Below are 19569 nucleotides of genomic sequence, written 5' to 3'. Positions count from 1 at the left end.
TCCCGTATGGCCTTGACAGACCGTTGGGGCAAGTGCCGTTAAGGGTATTTGCCCTCGAGACATTTCCGCGCAATAAGCCACTTCGTTGAGCTATCATGTGTGACCAGGTCACTTCTGAAAACGAGCTCGGTAGCTCAATGGGATTTACCTGGTAAAGCAACGTTTACTTTAGTTCAGAGAGCACCTATGAAGGCCGGCACGGCGCACGTGGGACGTGGGTGGTCAGTACCTACGTCCGGCCGTCCTTTGTCTCCCCAGTGCTGTTTACATGCCACACTAGGTACTCAGGGCTGAGTCAATCTAGAGGAGGCCCAGGACCGGTTCGGATATTCGTCACTGATATTGGCCACGAATGGGAATCGGACTTGGGTTGATGGGTTCGTAGCGCAGCGCGTTAACCACTGCGACGATGCTCGCCGCACACACACACATCACACACGCACCAGGGACACATTTAAGGCTGAGTTTGACCTAGGGGAATCCAAGTCCAGTTGAAATTTTCATCGCCAATGTTGACTGTGAGCGGTAATTGAATCTGGGCCGCGGGGTTGTAGCACAGCGCGCTAACCACTGCGCCACCACTCCCCATAAGCAGGTACACAAAGGTGCACACACCTCGGTGGGAACAGCGATGCAAAGCAACTCTTCTTTACCCAACCATTGTGACTGCTAGCTGATTGCTTAGTTTTGCTTAAACATGTCTGAGCGTGAAGTGAGGGATAATTGGGTATTTGAGGCAGTAGGCAGGAGGGTGCTCTTTTCGACTTGTATGGATCAGAGAGCTGGACGCTAAGAAGCTCAACATGAGGTTGTTGGAATCTGAGCACAGGTGTCCGAGATGGATGCGAGGAATTTTGTGGCAAGACAGCACAGTGATGCAGAAGTCTGGAAGAGGACATGGCAGGTGGGAAGTGTTGTAGATATGATGATCCATAATAGAGGGTTTTTTTGGGTTACATCGCATGAATATAAATGTGTTGTTAAAACCGCCATCACCCAAAACAGCCAATTAATAAGGTTTGTCACGTAAAAAATATGCCAATTCGTTACTAGTACAGCACATCGGTGTGTTGAAGAGTACGACATTTCGCCGGTAATTACAACCAGCCTCATCAGGCGACATTCAGAATTGTGGAGAAATCCTCCTATTACGGTCTTAAATAGAGGGGGTAAATGCATCATCATATGTGTTGATATGATGATGATGATGCAGAATCAGCTGCACTGGGTGGGACGTGAGGGGCCGATTGCCGAGACAGGCATCGAGAGGTCTCCACGAGTCCGGCGACCGAGGAAAGGATGGCGGGGGGGACTCAGAGTGAGGACGGATCTTGGAGGCCGCCGCGTAGCTGCGGGTTCAGGCGGAGGGTAGAAAGCGTTGGCGACGAGGTGGTAACGGCTTTGACCACGACGACATCACGACCGCGAAACGGCCGCCCTCTATATTGCCGCCCGTTGACCGTGACCCCCCCCCCCCGCCCCTGCCCCCGCTAGGTGTGCACGGGGCTGAACAGCGCGGCGTTTGTGCGCGAGTCGCTGTCGCGGCTGCCGCAGCAGCGCGAGTGGCGCGAGGTGGAGCGTGTGGTGCGCGACCTGTGGCGGGACGCCGGCTCCGACCGCTACTACTCGGGCAGCGGGTCGGCGCGCACCAACGGCGACGCACTCACCTCACGCCTCGACGTGGCCAACCAAACCATCCTGTCGCTGCTCGACAAGCTCTTCAACTGGATCTCCGACCTGGCGAGTTTTGACCCTTGCTCGGCCACGAATTATCTTTGCATTTTAAGGTGTAATGGATCTCATTCATTTTACCTTGAATGCAACAGAGAATGCCCGTATTGTCATCTTTGTACATCCGTGTTTCCATGTTGAAGTGTTGTCTCCCTTAATATTGTCATATGTTCCTTGTTAACGATTCCGTGTGCACCGTGTTAACGTTTCCACGTGTTCCTTCTTTACGTTTGCGTGTTTCCCATGTTCATATTTCCGTGTTGTCTGTGTTAACATTACCGTGTGTGTGTTTCAGCTTTTACTGGACTTCAGAGTGTATCTGCAAAACAGCGCCAAGCTACAGAACGTTAATACACATGTGAGTCGCTGCACCTTCTCTTCCTGACTTTGACGTCTGTTCACGTGAACAGCATTCAACTTTCTCTATTCTAAGCAATACAAATCAGGAGATGTGATATAATTACAATTTACATATGCTCCAGACATTTTTAAGGCATCCATATCGGTGGTTACATCGCTTTTTTGCACGAGTTCAATCCCAACTCACTGCAGAATTTTTTTTAAGATGTATAGTTGATGACAATTTTTACTTGGCTTGACCCTTTTCTGGCAATAAAACAGGAGGTGTTAATATTCTTGGGTCCTTCGGTAAAGTCACGTGACTTTACAGAAAGAGGTGTTAAGACGTTTAAACACCAAATATTGCAAGGCATCAAGTCTGCATTAACCACACGTGATTGTGGTGAACATGCAAACAAACATGCTGTGATAATATTTGCATTGTCTTTGAAACTGATTGGTCTACACCAGAGACAGCCTTCTGTGTGGCCTCGTCTCACCATCACTGTCAGGCCACAGAATGCCAATAGTCGAACAGTACAAAAACAATGCAAGTATCAGCACACTTATAGCTCGGCTTGAGCAGTTGTAGATAGATATATTGTTTTTTTGTTCATTATTATTCTTCATTGTTGTTGTGTGGGTGCATTGGATTGCCTTTTGTGTTCTCAGGATGTTGCTTTGCTGCTGGATTTTCTCAGAGAGAACATCTCCGTCCTGTGCCAGCACCTCTACGAGGACACACGCAATGGGTGAGAGACTGGAATGAGATCACTGCGAAGGTCGTCAGCACAAGAGCTCTGCACGACACTCCACTAGGTTCAATCCGGGACTGGGTATGCAAATGATGAAAAGTCAGAGACTATAACCGCAGATTGGAACAAAACAAAAGTAGCTGAAAGTTAAAAATAGATTGTGACGTCATATTTTTTTTATAATCTACCCGAGGGGCATTCTAGTGAGAGAAAAAAATAGATTTATGTATTTTAAAAATCCCCTCCATCACTCACTGGGTTAGGCATCTAACCGGATTATCTACTTCTGTGCTGATGACTACAAAACCACGACGATCGGTTCTGCTGGCTTTCCATCGTGTGTACAGGTTGGACTGCGTGTTACTCAGGCATCATGTCCAGCGTTTTTTTTATCCACTTCCTGGGAGTTTCTTCAGGAACTCTTTAGTTCCTTCAGGAGCTATTCCTGAACACTTGGAAATTCTCTCCAGAGGGAGAGTCAACGGAAATGAATTTCCTTGAGAAACGAAACGTCGGACATCACGCAGAGCAACACGCAGAGCAACACGCGGTGCAACCCGAAATCGCATTGGGGAGCTATGCAGCAGTCCAGCCGAGAAACCCAAAAAAACTCCAGATTGTTCGCTCAAACACAAGACAGGTCACACAAGGGCATGCAATCAGAAGTTGTATTTATCAATACATGAGCTTCCGCTTCTCTTAGTCTCACTGCTGTGGATTATCAGCGGGTGTACACGACCATGACTGCTCATTCGCTCACACAGGCTTCTGCAGGCTCTCTGGGCCTGCTCCCTGCGCCAGTTCTGGGAGGTGGTGAACGTCAGCCAGAAGCATCCGCTCGAGTACTACGGCCGGCTTCACCAGATGCTGCAGGTTACCGCCACACACCACGAGCGGCAAACGTGCCTGTCAGTCGCTCGTCGCTGGGCTTGTTGAAAGTGAAGACGCAGAGACGTGGTCGAGCGGTAGCACGGCTCATTGCAGAGGGCCGCGGTCAGATCCCAACGGCCGCCCTGGTTCAGTGCCAATGGCTGCCCTGTTTCATTTCCAACTGCCACCCTGGTTCGATCCCAACTGTCGCCCTGGTTCAATGCCAATGGCTGCCCTGTTTCATTTCCAACTGCCACCCTGGTTTTGACCCCAACTGCCGCCCTGGTTTGATCCCAACTGCCACCCTGGTTCGATCTCACCTCACCCCATGCTCGCGGGGAGAGGGATAGGGTGGGCCGTGGTGGGGAGGGGGGCTAGGGAAGAATGAGCGTGGTGGAGGGGCGGATCGGTTGTGGGGCTTTCGGTGAGGGCAGCCACTTCGTAGAACTCTGCCGGTAGTTTGAAATACATTTTCGGTACTTTGGGGTAATTAGTAGGACCGCGTCTGTGGAAACGCCGGTGTGCTTATGTAACGAACATTACAAAAATATGGACGTAACATCAACAGTGAGGTCAAAAGAACTAAAACAATAGTAAAACCCTGCAGGCTAAGTCGTGTCGTTTTGATGAAATGAGAACATGATGGGTGCAGATGGGGTGAAGGCACAAGGTGAGGATGGCGTGGGAAAGGTACAGACCAAAGCCAAACAATGGCAACCACAAAAAAAAAACAGTTTGTGCAAAACAATGTTGGCAGTGATAGAAATTTAACCAGGTCATTCAATTATGAGCGGGCACATAAGTTGACTTAGCCTGGCAGCACAGATCGCAAATGACATCGCGGTCCCGCACAGGCGCTTGGGGGGTGGTCCTGACGAGGCATCGTAATTACACCTCAAACTGTAGGCTGGAAGTGACGTGCCGAGGTAGGCCTCGCCGTGTTGTCGCGGTGCAAGTGGACGTGCAGCTTGGCTCGGCAAGGGAGCCCGGAGTAGAAACCCCCCCCCCCCCCTCGTGAGAAGATGTTGTGAATTTCAAACACCCGGGGTTCATCGCATCCAATGACAAAGTTCGAATTTGTATTCCTCTCATCTGCACCGTGGATGTTGTTGAAAATGATCAGAATTAATGTTTCAGGGGTTACATATTTTGTAAATGACCGCACAGGTCAGCACACGTGTGTGTGTGTGTGTACAACACGTGCCGTAGAAGTGAACGTAATCTCTCTCATTGTGTGTGTGCCCACAGGTTCTGTTGGATGTGTTTTATTCTGACTCTCAGGGCCTTTCACTAAACTCCTTGAAAAATGCAGAGTACAAGGTGAGACGCGCGTGCGTGCGTTCGTAAAAAGTAATCATAACAAACCGTCGTGTGCCATCAGTGAAAAGAATCACGGTCCTTTGTTAATCCATTGCTGGATCGAGACCTCCCTCCACATCTGGTCCGTCTCGTGGGTTGTTTGACCGTATTTCACCACGCTGGTCAGTGCGGGTTGGTGAAAGGTGGAGGGGGCGCCAGACCGGTTCAGCTGTTGCTCGCCACTGATGTTAGCCGTGAGCCGGAATTTAACTCGAGTTGCCGAGTTGAGAGCGTCGTGCACTAACCACTGTGCTACTACTCAATCTCGTCATGTTAGCGAGCATGGATTTAGCTCAACTTGGTTTAATTGGCAAAAATAAACGAATAAAAAATATATATCCTTCCAACAAATTTGCAAAATTCTTTTGCAAACTGCATTTCTAAAACAATTAAAAACGGATTATTTAAAGCTGTTTCATTTGAGTTTTCTTAAAACAAAATGCAATCTCATTGATTCGATTTGTTTGAATGAACTCAAAATAATGTTCAGTCAAATTAAATCAAGTGCAAATTTAGAGGGTTTTTTTTTACAAAATACTTCAACGTTTTTAGTTTTGTATTTTCAAATTAACAAGTTCCTGGTGCTGGCTGATTTGTCAGCATATTGGTCCATTCTGCGCTAACTGTGGCAAGCAGATAGAGCGACGCTAAATAGTCGTGTCACTGCCCCCTCCATGTATAACCGTGGATCCACCGGAGTTTACCTGCTGTCATAAATACTATGAGTAACAGCACAGTAGCATTCGTTTTCAATCGTTTTGGTGATACAGAACTAGAGTAAGAAAAAAAAAATTCCCTACGTGACTTTACCAAAAGAACCACAGAGTATGGATCCTTGCAGTCAGGAAAACTTCAAATCTAGAAAGAACTAGAGTACATTAAGCGAGGAATCACTGCGGGCAGTGAATCACATTTGCACTGTACAACAAGCCTGCAATCGTCCCAATGGCGGGACGAAGAGCAGTGACGTTCTAAGCAGGTTAACGTTTGCCCCATGTGACACAGAACAATCCTGTATGATCATTATTTTTTCTCACGCCCTTCCGGTTCAGTCTCTTGAGAACCAGCTCTATTTGAGGAAGTCCAACACCCTGGAGCTGATTGAAAGATATTACCAGGAGAGGGCCGAGGAGCAGGTTAGTAACCCGCGGCAAATCACAGCAGCACAAAAACACGCACGATCTCAGGCTTCCACCCAAAGGGAACTGTTTACTCAGCAGTGTCTACATTTGCCGGATAATATCTTGATTGTTACAATTTGCTTCAGAAATAATGGATGTCAGCAAAGAACTGTGACTGGGCAAATAAGTGGTTCGAATCATGAATGTATGTCAATGTACGCATTTATTCCTGACGTCAACCGCTGCCTTCACCTCTCCATACTCATGTGCAACATTGTGAGCAGAAATAATTTAAAAAGCGGCAGCTAGTGGCGCCTATATATGTATGTATATTGAACTTCTTTCGCACAGTACGTAACCAACTGTGCTAATCAGAGGTGCGGACATTCAGGCGTTCGTTACGACATTGAGGCCTCTTGTAAGACATTGAGGCCACGAGTAGTCCTGCAGTAGGCTAGTAATCCTCCACGCCACAGCACTCCAGCAGACTGGTCCAGCTGGCAGGTCTGGAGTGACCGCGTGAGCTCCCAGCGTTGAGCAGTGTGGACGGACGGGCTGTTTGTGGCGATATGGACACAGGGTAGCGCAGACGAGCAACTCGCAGTGAGTCAATGACTATCCTTTACGCCAATTAAGCCAGCGCGCACTCACTTTTAGACAAGGGTATGTTGAAAAGATTCTGATAAAATATTTGCAATTGGATGATGCAAGGAACAAAAACCCTGCTGCCAAACTTGGTAAACTCTCGAAGCATTTGTGTAAAATAACTCCTGAAGGGTGTTGAACCGGAGTCATACCACATCATGGCTCTTGTCGAGCACTTCAATTTGCGTGTTTCTCGATTTTTCAACAGCAGGCAGCGGACAGTGCCGGGAACGGGCACGGAAAGTTGAAGACCGGCTGCTCCTACGACGACAAGAGTCAGACGCTCACCGTGGACCTGACGGACGCGTTGGCCAACGCCCCGTCGTGGGCCAACGGTAACTAACGCCTTTCAAACCCCCCGAGTGACCAATTCGCATTTTAATGACGAAGATTATCCTGAAGTGTCTGGCGGTGGCTTTGGAAAGCCCTCATCCAATGGCGGTTTCAATGAGACATAATTAGCAGGGGAAAACAATATTTGTCAAAGGGGGATAAAAATACTGGGGGCTTCAATTTTATTTGGGGCTGTCCAGGACCTCAGCTCCAGAAAATATTTCCCTCCTGAGAAGCGAGGACTGAGGTGTTTGCGGTTGGGTGAGGGGCTCCCTAAAATATTTCTTGAGAAATTAAGCCTTTAGAGAATGCTGATGAGCTGGAAAAAGCATGAACCTTCGAGGCAGTTGAAAGAGCGGGAACCTGCCAAAGCGGCCGTGCGTGGTGTATCCCTGCTGTGCCGAACGTGCCTGCAATGTTGAAATACGTACAATTGTCAATTCAATGAAAGAAACGTCGAAACTCGAAAATACATTCAATCGTGCCATTTGTGCCTGGCCGCTTGCTGTTTGGTCCTTCGAGCAGCGACCGTGATATTTAAAAAAAAGTTGTCATCAGTGCTTCACTCCAGCCGGAACACTCAGGAACACTGTTCTTGGAATTATTTTATTTTAGCACACCGCATCCATCTCACCTTATTTTGTCCTCATTGTATTCTCGATATTCCTAGAAAAATGTTCATAGGATTACAGTATAGGATATAGGATACATTAATATAGGATTGTTATGGTACTCTAGTAGTGGTAGTGGCTTATGCCGGCAATCCAAAAAACATTCAGTAAGAAATTGATTCCTGCGGAGGGAGCTGGTAGGAATGTTGGGTTGCTCGGTCAATGGCCAGGGTCAACGGCGACGTGGTGTATTCTGAAAATATGCCCAACTGTGAGTGCGGGCACAAGCCGGCGTGAGTAGGTTAAACGTTGAGTTTTAAAAGGGCCCCACGGGGTGACCAGCCCCTCCCCACCCAGCCCCACCCCTCCCACCCCCCACCCAGCCCCTCCCCACTCTCCCCACCCAGCCCCTCCCCACCCAGCCCCTCCCCACCCAGCCCCTCCCCACCCTCCCCTCACAACCCAGCCCCTCTCTCCCCACCTAGCCCCTCCCTGCACGACGGACACAATAATCCCCTGTGGGCTGGTGTAACCAGGAGGTTCCTACCAGTATTAATTCCTGGTCATAGTGGAGAGAATGTTGTTGAATTTAACTTGCAGTGATTGCATTGGTGGGTTGCTTAGTGGGCTTTACCTGGTAAAATATAGAGAAAAAAAACGTTGTTTGTTTTTGTGATTTTCTTACCTTTCCTATACTTTGCACTCCTATCTTTGCGTTGTTTGTTGTGTCTGACCGGCCCCTACTGGACATCTCTCGAAAAATAGAGCTTCACGGCTCATCGGATTCCTCCAGTTATGAATAAAGATTCCGATGACTCCGGTTCTGCTTCACAGGCGGGTTGCCCTCGCTGCTCTGCTGGCCTGGCAAGAGCAGCGTGAAGCACTACGTGAAGGTGCTGCTGTGTCCCCGGCACATCTTCCCGCACGCGCACCCACGCAGGACCCAGCGCAAGATGCACACTTCTCCGATCCAGTTCGAAGAGAGCTTCAAGCTGTGAGTGCCCACACCTTGGCTGTTGTTTTTATTATTAAGGGGCCGTCCATAAATGATATCACGCACCTAGGGCAGGGGTGGGGTGGTCAGACATTTGTGACGATGTGTGACGAGGGGGGGGGTTGAGCAATGTGACGTCACATCAAAATGCGCAACTTTAAATAAATATAGACAACACGTTCTATTTAATGAAATAGACTTTTTAATAAATGTTTTCTCTTACAACATCAGAGTGCAGCGCCACATTAAATACGCACTACAATGATAATAGTTTAAAGCGATTTGAAGCATGTTTAATTTTTTTTTGGTGAGGGAGCAGAGGGTCTGACTTTTTGTGACGACGTGTGACGAGGAGGGTGGGGTCAAAAATCGTCCAAAATCGCGTGACGTCATTTATGGACGGCCCCAAAGTCAATAGGATATTTTTTTGGTTGTTGCTAAACTGAGCTTTGCACTCATTACACACAAGTGATGCCACAGATGAACCACAAAACCTTGCTGATCTCGTCAAGGAGGATAAAATCATCAGCCAAACTTCGGTCATCCTCACAGCAGCAGCGGCTTTTGGCTGGCCATCGAACAAAGACGGTCACCGCATCGCGCGGCGCTTTCAGATGCGCTTCTGCGGCCGTCTGAAATGCTCTTCCTTCCGATATTAGGGAACCACTGCAGCTATGCACTTTCAAATCTAGATTTAAGACTAATTTCTTTCAAACTGCTTTTTGTGTTTAGTTTGTTGTCCTTCCCCCACACGGTTGGCTATGTACGGTGCTAAAGAAGTTCAACGCACATACATTTACAGTCCTCGGCCAGTGGTGGTAATTCCACATTCCTGTGATGGGGGCGAGTCCATCCGTTGAACAAGCACAGTCAACTTCCGAAAGGCATTTGCTTTTCAGAGCTAGCAAATTTCTCCTCTCCCCTGCCCAGGACTAGAGTGAGCCTGTTCAAACAGCACCGTTTCAACATGCCACACGTAACAGTGTAGATTATAATTTGTGCTTGCACAACTCCTCCTAACGTATTCTCCTTTCATCCTCGAGCGGTAACTATTGAAGTTGCTTCCTGCGTGTGCTTTGCCAAACTTACAAGCTACGTCCATTTCGTCATTTTGATGATGATGATGCTGCTGCTGCTGCTGCTGATGTTGTTGTTGGGCTGTAGCTTCCCATTGCTGGGCAAAGGGACTCCCCTATTTTCCTCCTTCCTTCCATTCTTTAGTTCGTGATGTTTGCCATCTCCATCGCTCTGGTGGTGGTATTCAGACAATACGGTGACGGAGCAGAGTCCACTCACACCAACACTACTTTTTACAAACACTCCACACAGTTCCATGGATGAGCATGATTGGCTACGTATGGTGCAAAAGAAGTTCAACTTACATACATGCATAATGAATAATTCCTATTCGTAGAACATTTTAATTTACATTCCATATTCTAATATTCAGACCAAATTCTTCTCTGAAGACAACCTCAACTTCCTGATTCCATCTACAACACTTTATTGCTACATTTTTTACAAACTTCCCCAAGTTACTTACTCCGTCCTGCCGTGACTTTCATAGCTTACTCGGCATGCACCTGTTTTCAGAGGCCTCAAACTTATTTGTAAACTCCAGACTTAACCCTTCCTTCTCTCCTCTGCCAAAGATCATTCGCTACCCTAATTGCTCTCTCCTTAATTCACCTCACCTCTTTGACCTTCCAGCTTAATCCCTAATCCATTTCTCCCTCATGTTACACAAGTTACAAGAGGTGCTGTGTTAATCCTAAACATAATAGAGTCTTCATTTGTCCCAGTTTCCATACTATCCGGTTTATAAGATGCACTTTTTCCCCCTCTGTATTTTGAAGCAAGTAGGTGTGTGCACGTGACCAGATTTGTAGAAATTTGACACGGAGGCGTGGGTTTTGCGGTGCGTATTACCCTCCGGAGCGTCATATAATCTGGAGAATACAGTGGCCCGGAACTAACACGGGGGCGATCGCTTTGCCTGTGCAGAAACGTGACGATGGAGCAAGCGCGAGCACCCGGGGCCTGCCTGGTGCTGCGTCTGAAGGCCCAGTGCGGCCTTCACAAGGGCCTGCTAGGCGAGGCTGTCCTTGGCTTGCGCAGCGTCGCCGGCCTGGAGGTGCCAGCTCCCGAGAGTCTGCATTCCGCACGCAGCCAACTCCTGCTGCCCCTCCTGCGCCCAAAGACGCAAGGCAAGAGCCAATCCAGCGCCACTGCACCGTGCCAATTTGGAGACCAATTTAGAATAAGTAGTAGGAATAAATAAAGGGAAATGCTGCACGAGACCTGCCAAAAACAACTTGAGATCAAATAGTTGTTTGTAATACCAACTCAATTTGTTACTGAGTTGAATGAACCAATGAGATACATTTCACCGTTAAAAATGTGAACAGTAAGCAGACAGCGTGCCTTATAAGCAGAAAATGGAAATGGAAAAGTATGTGTGCATCTTTGAAAGCGTTATCGTCGCCGCCTGATTGGAGGACAATACTATCTTGAAGTCCCTGACATTTCAATGAGAGAAAATATATATAAAAACTATATAAATAAGCAGAGCCCAAGAAGCAAGATTTTCTTGATATCTTTGGCGTAAAAGTACAGTGAGATGTGTTTAAGGCACCAATGCCCACCTCTCTAGAGATGATGTGATCGTGGGTACAGCATGATTATGCTACTGCGTAGGGTTTTGCAGGTGTGCTGTGTAGCTCTGCGCTTGTGTGTCTGGGTCGTACCGAATGTTGCTCGGCATGATGTCCAACATTTCGCTGCGCATGCAGTGGGCTTCTTATTAAACTGAATCACTGCCAACTCTCCCTCTGTACTGAACTTTTAGTGGCCATATTCTTAGTCACTGCTAGGCTTGGACTTGGCCTCTAACACAGCTCAGCGAGGGCTTGAGTCGCATGTGTGGCTCAGCCATGGTTTGGCTAAGGCTCGGCTCATGGACATCGTGAGGAAGGCTGGGACCATGTATGCATGTTGAATTTCTTTCGCACTGTACGTAGCCAACCGTGCTAATCGGAGGTGCTCACGGTCAGCTCTGGTTAAGCATGGCTTTAAGTCAGAAGCCAGCCTGAGCTGAGCCAGGATATATAATATGGGCCGAGATGTTTAGGAATTAACTAAACTGTTCTTGAAGAAACTCCCAGCATGTGGAGCAAAAGGTTATACGTTACATACCAATTCAGACCTTATTGGTCACCCGTGCCCTTAGAAATCTCAACGTTGATCCTACAAAGTCCCATCACAAGGGAGAAACACAAACAAATACACCAAAAATAAATGTGCCCATATTGAAACGGCTGTACGCCGTATGGACCTGAAAACTCAATTTCCCTGTAGAAGAATACGGGGTAAACCATATGGGTTGACACGGTATGAGAACGGATCGTCGTGTTTTCGTCATCGTGAGCACAGAAGCGGATGAACCAGTTAGGTGCATAGCCCAGTGAGCAATGCAGGGTATTTTTTTAAAAGGACATTTTTTTACCTCAGGAATTTCCTATATTGTCATGAGAATGCACAGATAATTCAAATTCAGAATGTCAATATTTTACTTTATATTCATTTGTTGCATTCAGAAATAGACATTTTCTTGCTCCACATGCTGGAAGCATCTCCAGCAATTGAATGCACAGTACTGCTGGGAATTCTGAAGACATTTCCAGAATGTGGGGGCGGACATCATGGCGTTACAGCCTGAAAACACAGCGGATAGCGATGCTTGATTATGGCTCGTAGCGGCTGAGATTACCGCCATTAACCCTCGCCACGTGTCAAAATCTGCACTCCACCCTGAAGGCTATGGGAACAGAAACCTTTCAAAAGCGACCTAGCCACAAATGATAGCCCAACGAAGTAGCTTATCAACATGTCTAAATTTATAGCAGCCAAATACACTAAACGCACGTTTCTAAATGTGGAGGGGAAAACCAGAGGACCCGGAGAAAAATCCACGCGACTACGGGGAGAGAGCACGCGAACTCCATATATACAGGCGTCAGGGTTGGGATCAAATCTACGACCTCCTGCATGCCGGGCGAGGTAGTTAACATCTCGCCACCACGGTAGCCATGTGATATGGCTGCTGTTTAGGTGCTTACGGTACTGTGTGTACGTGTGTATACCATTACAGAGAGCGACGCCGTGAAGTTCCTGCAAAGAAGATGCTCTGAGAAAGAAGGTAAACAGTTTCTGAAAAAGCTCCGGAAGGCAGAGAAGAGAATACTCTTCTCAACAGAGGACTTGTAGAGAGGCAACTTGAGAATGTTACAACGTTGGATGAGGTGTTATGTGTACAATTGTTATTGTAACTATTTGCGCAGGAGTTGACGTAAAAAAATATATATAATACTGCTTGAGTAGACAAATATTGATGTGAATTAAAGTGCATCAGTTCCTTTTCTTCACAACAGATTTGTTCACAGCACTGTTCTTAAATCGTTTCCAATACACGAACGGACCCGAGAGCGTGCTCATTGAGGTGTTTCAGAAGCTCCAAACTCATCGTTCAAGCTGGTCTCAGGATTACTTTGTGTGTTCGCATTGAGCATGAATGTCATTTCCACGAGTTAACTTGGGGTTACAATATAATGCCCTAAAAAATGCACGCGATATAGATTGTTGTTACATTTCACACGGTGAGGATGTAATCGCAGGAACTCGCATTGTCACCAAAATGCACCAGGAATTGATAACTCTACAAATGTAAACATCTTACAGGTTGATTTTAACGATTGATTAAACGAATTGTTTATGTAACGATACGGGTTCAGGACCCATAAGAAATAATATATTTTTTAAATCATCCAAAAAAAGTAATTGAGAGTGAGATGTTTCTTAAAATTCAAACCGGAAAATGTGAACTAGTAAGTTAGCAATTGAATACTGTACAAGTTTTTTTTATTTGTGTTACTTTCGTTAAAGATGCATGTATCAAAACAACTACGCAATAATAATTATCGATTAATTAAAATGATTTCCCAATGTTCAATTTATGCTAATGAAGTAACACAAGCTGTACAAGTAAGACAATAACACAAGAGATTACACAATTTAAATTGTGATAACGAGACAAACAATTGATTACTAATTATTTCAATATGATATCGATATAGCACCTGAATTAAGATTAAAACAACTCTGCATTAGCTTTCTTAGTGGTAGCTAAATATATCGTAGTGCAAAAATCAAAGCTTTGGATCACATTGTAGGGATTTTTCCACAGTCCGTACCATGATTCACCTCCGCACCGTTACTCAATCTTAACTCTTCAAATGCAAATTGAGAGAGGTGGTAGCTTGGGCAGGCCTTCATCCAGCAGTGGATCGACCAAGACTGCTGCCGCTTGTGGCTTATGACTGCTAAACCTCGTCCCATATAAAGATTATAAAACAACGTATTCCATATGAAAACATAAGAATAGATTTTAACCTTTTTGGCAATAAAACAGATGCCAAGATGTTCAAACACCAAATAGAAACCTTTTGCAAGGAATCAAGTCTGCATTAACCACACTTACTTGTGGTGAATTACATAACTGACAACTGACACTTACGTAATTGATATTTGGCAGTCCAAAACAATTACCTTCAAAGTAACTTAATTGGGATTATGCATCGCACTATCGTCCCACTGCTGTGAAAACTTGGAAGGGACCCTGAAAAAAAAGTCTCGATGTGCCTCACTGAGGCCTTCTTGGGTGGACAAACATCGTCGTCGTAGTAAATAATAATAATCGCTCCTCCGATGGTATCATGGTTGGCTATGTACGGTCCGAAAGAATTTCAACATACGACAATCGCCATTGGCCACTAAGTGGCGGTGACGTCACCACGGCGCTTGTGCCAGGCTACGTGCACTTTAAGGCGACGTGAAGTGTCAGAACTCCTGCTGGCAGGAGATCATGGGGACAGACCCGGGTGCCACGGGTTGACTGAGATGACTGGCACACATTTACAGACAAAAACGGGAGAGGCAACACGTATTGATATATAACAAACAAAAAACAAGCTCTCTTAAAAACGTGTCAATAAGCTCTACAACGCCTGTACTGTCACAGGACGCCCATGTAATAGAGCCTAACAGCGTATTGTGCCATTCCTGCTGAAATAAATCAAATCTATCAGTCTAAAAATGCAGTGTTACGCAGCGTGTAAATTGGGCTGCCACCTTGAAGCTCGCAATATCACGGTTCGGCCCACTGCGCCAGCTCATGGCTGTGTGATGACTTCATTTGTGAATGGAGGAGACTTGTGAATGTCAAGAGATGGATCGTGGTGTGAACAATATGCCGTATCACGTTCCAACGAGCTAGCCACCGCCTACAACAACAATACCAAAACCGTTCATTATTGCACCCGTAAAGCGGCCTGCTAGGTTTGAGACATTTAAAAGGCTAAAAAGTGTATAAACAACTCAGATTTATGTACATAGTATTTGTTATATTTCGTAAAGCATTTGTGAAGGATGTACATAACATTACGAATACTATTTTTTGATAAAATGTATAATTGTATGGTAGATTAATATAAAGTATCTTTATATAGTACAGCACTGATGTAGTAGCGCATATTCGCCGCATGATGCTTAGGTAATGAAGGAAAGGTTTTTGGGGGCGGGTTTGTTTTTGGAAGTCCGGTGTTTTTGTGTGGTTTGAATAAATTAATGTAATAAGGTGAATGTGTCTATAACGAGTGTGATTTAATGTTCATAGTATTCTCGCTCCTGCGTATACCCCAATTCGGGGTCTAGTCTAGTCACAGAGGAGTTGTATAGTCGCAGTTTGCGCCGATAAGCAGTGCCGGATTAAGCTAGTGCGGGGCCTGTAGCATATGTTATAAAGGGGCCCAAGATATAAAAAACACACATAAATATGAAAACACAAGTTTTTTACTTGCATAGTAAAGTAATTGTATTTTTTCATGTGCTATGCAGCCAGATAATACGACAAATCGCTAACCTTAAACACCCAGTCGTTCATGAAAGTTGAAGGCAGTATAGTACTATAGTAATAGAGCAAGTGCAGAGTCACTGAACCGGAATTGACAGCTTGCAATCATTTAGCGCGGGGTCCTTGAAAGTTCGGCGCCCGTAGCATATGATACTTTTGCTACTAGGGTAAGCCGGCACTGCCGATATGACATGTGGCCAGAAATTGCCCCGATATTAAAAACAACACACACACACCCACCCGTCGTCAGGACATTCACAAGCCATTGATTCAAGTGAGCCTGACCCTTTGCCGAATAAACAATGAATGTTGAAACCATTTCTTGCTATTAAAACATCTGGCAGTTCACCAGCATTGATTCAGGTAAGTCTGACTGTTGATGATACAGTGAATGTCGAAACCAGCCCTTTCATATACACATCTAACAGTACAGCATTGATTCAAACAAACCTGACTGCAGAAACACCGAATGCTGCAAGCGCTTCCAGAATTTGCTTGTGTTGATCCATTGCTGCTGATAGAATGCCCTGTCAAAAGGCTAGGATAGAATGAGTATGTGGTGCGGCTGTAAACATCAGCACTGGGGAGACAAAGGTGGTCAGGCATGGTGTTGGCCACCCCTTCAACTTTTGTGCCATGCACGCGCTGGCCCCAGAAATCTGTTAAAGGTTATTCAGGGTATCTTGGGGTTTTTAAATCTTAAGCTGCGTTCGTACAAATCGTATTCTCTATGTAATAGCGTCAGTTTGTGGGCGCTGTCATTTCAGATTCAAATTTTGTGGTAAAGCAGTCCATTTTTTGGTGGTCCGCGTGAACTTCTCCTGAGAAACAGATTTATTTGGTGGGTGAGGAATGTAAAGTTGACCCGATTGGTTGAGATGAAGGACACGGAATGTGAGGAGGTGGTGAGTGACAGGGAGAGAGGAGGTGGTGAGTGCACACGAGGCCGTTAGTGGAACTCACGCAGAGCAGTGCTGCGTGACAGCTCGCAACCGGCTTCTTGGCTCTGGTTCTAACAGGTGGAGCCGCCCGCAGCAATACGGGCTGCAGGTGTCAAAGCCTTCATTTCTATGCTCTTTTAGGAAAGCTTCGAGATCATATTAAGGGGAATAAAGTCTTCTCTGCTTAGAAAACAGTCAAGGCTGAGCTTGTCTGCTCGTCGAGAGGAGTGTGGCAGAAGGAGTGTGCGGCGCGAGACGATGGGACTTTCGGCGATCAATGCGAACGCTGACTGCGTCGGAAGCCATGGTCCTTCGCTTTGCTCGGTGTCATTGCAATCGTGCGTGGCCGAGCCCTACGAGGTTCCGTACCGCCCCGAAACGTGGAACCATGGGTCAGAGTAGGTCCAACGGTTCTGACTAGATGCCAACTTTGGCCCAAAGTCGACGCTCCCTCAAAAGCACCTCTCGCATGCAATGGGTGCGCAACGAGACTCGAATAACTTTGTCTCCTTAGCCGTTTGCGTTGGTTTAACGGTTGTCCGAGCCGTCCTGTCGTGACTGGTTCCTAATTCCTCCACGTCATTGAACAAAGACGGTGGTTACCGCATCGCGCAATTTCAGATACGATGCCTCCGATTAGCACACCTGTCAACCCCTTATTCTTGGTTCTTTCGGTAAAGTCACGTAGAAGGGGAATAATAAAATAATACAATTTAAACAATACAATTCTCACTACGTTTCGATTGCAACACAAGCAATCATCATCAGGTGTGCTGTCGTTTTCACATTGTCATTGTAGTGCGTATTTAATGTGTCGCTGCACTCTGATGTAGGAGAAAACACGTAATAAAAAGGAGGCGTTGAAAAGCTTAAATTTAGCATAAAATTCACTTGAAAGCATTCAACGTCTAACTAAAACTGCAGATGTTCAGAATATTGCATTGAAATTATCTTATAATGATAAAATATAAAAAGTAATAACTATCAAAAAAATACTTGAAACTTTGTAGTAGAACGAATCAAAATGGAGAGTACAATTATAACAATCATATATTCATTGCACAGAATGAAAAGCCCTGGTAGAATCATTAGAATCAAAATGTTGAATAACAATAATTAAAATGCTTTAAAATATATATGCTTCTCCATTCCCCCCAGGTGCGTGACGTCATTTATGGACGACCCCCAAGCCGAAACATAACATATAAAAATAATGTTTAGAAATATTTATTTTTTTATGATAGACTATAGTATTGTCACCAGTATGATATAACTATAGCAAGTTTGCAGTCGATACCACATTGGGAAGTGGGTTCAAATTGAGTTACAAGATTTGAGGATACAACAACAACAACGACAACAACAGAGTGAGTTAAATAAAAGCGTGTAATAATAATAAAAGCGTGTAAAATGTAATAAAAGCATGTAATGTAAGAACACGTGGTAACGTATCCACAAGCAGGGTCTTAGAAGTTCGCAATTAATGTTATCATCAGAACAGCAATCTGGAAGGGATGCCACATGCATCCTGCAATTCGAAATCGATACAGAAAATAGGATCTGACAATAGCACTGCACATATCAGTCTCCCTAGGGCCTAGACTGTACATGATCAATGCAGGCATCGTGAGCTGAATGCATTTTTTTTACCGATGCGTTTTGCGCATCGATGACCGAACGGCAGTGTTCAAGGTGGACGGGTCTCATCATGCGGAACGCTCACACTCTTAAGGTTGTACCTGGCAGTAGAGGTTATGCCTATTATTCCAAAGCTCCCTTTGCAGTCAACGCACGCCACAAACACGGCTCGTTTCTGCTTCGACAATGGGGTGGCATCTCGGTGACTTCCCTTCTATACCCCGAGACCCGCACGGATCTGGCGCGGTGCCAAGGCCACCCCCACCCCACAGGGAGTGACACGTAGCTACTCTCATTCAAGTGGCACGTGTGATGTAATCGGTGAGGGCTCGTACATATAAACCCACCGGCCAGCCAGCCGCTGGTTCTCTCGTGTTATTATAAATACATCACACACGCGCTCACAATCGCTGCGCGATTTCCTCCGCCACACGTGTCGGACTGTCGCCTGGCTCACTGTGACGTGCGTTGTGCACGCGTCAACAACATCAGCTAGCTGCCGTTCTTTAAAAAAAAAACATATAGCATTGCCTTCGTGAAGCCGGCTGCTGTTTTTGTTTTGGTTCATGCGCGTTTTGAGACATTGATGTATGCGGGAGAAGAGAGATGGATTCCCAACTACAGGTAAGCTGTCTCCAATCGCATGTTGGGTGACACAGAAAACGTGTGCGGAATGCATCGGGTCTGATTACTTATGATGCGTTTGGGAATACTTCACAATGCTGGCTACTGTGGATTGATGAAGGCAGACCGGGAGGGAGACCAGGACCGGTTCGGTTGTCACCACCGATGTTAGCCGTAAGTGAAACATGCAACTGGGGGTAACCTGGCGGAGTGCGCTAATCACTGTGCCACTGCTCCACCCGTAGGTGGTATTAGGCTGATAAAAGCACACAAACACAGCACTATTTGAATTTTGAATGTTTAAAACATTGAAATGTGGCGAGATCCAAAAATGCTGTACAAGTGGGAGTGAGGGGGGACGTGTCCATGAATAGGGTTTGAAGGATTTTTCTCGTTATGATTGTATGGAATTACCAGCTAGAAGGAACTGAAAGCATACTATGGTATGAGGGTGTGTACATCGTTAATTCCTTCATTGTTAATGGACTTTCTTTACAAGTGCAGCCAACGCATCTGCAAATTCAAATCATAACTCACCCTAGGTTTGATTTTATAGACGGAGATTGTCATACAGAGAAACTAACAATCATTGTGAACAAATCACACGACTACGGCGTGCCTCGAAATCAGTACATTCTCTT

General features: G+C 45.9%; 2 protein-coding genes across 6 annotated transcripts in view; both read left to right on the top strand.

Annotated features, from left to right (window-relative positions):
* The window catches only part of LOC144730379 (BAI1-associated protein 3-like), a 48680-nt gene extending 33226 nt beyond the window's left edge, over positions 1–15454 (top strand). For 2 of the 3 annotated variants that reach the window (XM_078611167.1, XM_078611164.1), the window contains exons 22-31: positions 1495–1740; positions 2027–2089; positions 2743–2822; positions 3590–3698; positions 4944–5015; positions 6107–6190; positions 7029–7155; positions 8599–8758; positions 10763–10965; positions 12909–15454. In XM_078611167.1, the coding sequence (XP_078467293.1) occupies positions 1495–1740; positions 2027–2089; positions 2743–2822; positions 3590–3698; positions 4944–5015; positions 6107–6190; positions 7029–7155; positions 8599–8758; positions 10763–10965; positions 12909–13024 (1260 nt within the window). In that variant the 3' untranslated portion in view covers positions 13025–15454. The remainder of the gene's footprint in view (positions 1–1494; positions 1741–2026; positions 2090–2742; positions 2823–3589; positions 3699–4943; positions 5016–6106; positions 6191–7028; positions 7156–8598; positions 8759–10762; positions 10966–12908) is intronic. The other variant, XM_078611165.1, reaches the window with a different exon arrangement.
* A 3202-nt stretch (positions 15455–18656) lies between these two features.
* The window catches only part of LOC144730378 (BAI1-associated protein 3-like), a 61996-nt gene continuing 61083 nt past the window's right edge, over positions 18657–19569 (top strand). For 2 of the 3 annotated variants that reach the window (XM_078611162.1, XM_078611159.1), the window contains exon 1: positions 18657–18928. In XM_078611162.1, the coding sequence (XP_078467288.1) occupies positions 18911–18928 (18 nt within the window). In that variant the 5' untranslated portion in view covers positions 18657–18910. The remainder of the gene's footprint in view (positions 18929–19569) is intronic. The other variant, XM_078611160.1, reaches the window with a different exon arrangement.

The sequence above is a fragment of the Lampetra planeri genome, chromosome 35 (assembly GCF_965212315.1).
Source record: "Lampetra planeri chromosome 35, kcLamPlan1.2.h2, whole genome shotgun sequence".
NCBI classification, from domain to species: domain Eukaryota; kingdom Metazoa; phylum Chordata; class Hyperoartia; order Petromyzontiformes; family Petromyzontidae; genus Lampetra; species Lampetra planeri.
Note: the sequence above shows the minus strand (reverse complement) of the source record. Positions and strands in the feature narration are given on the sequence as shown.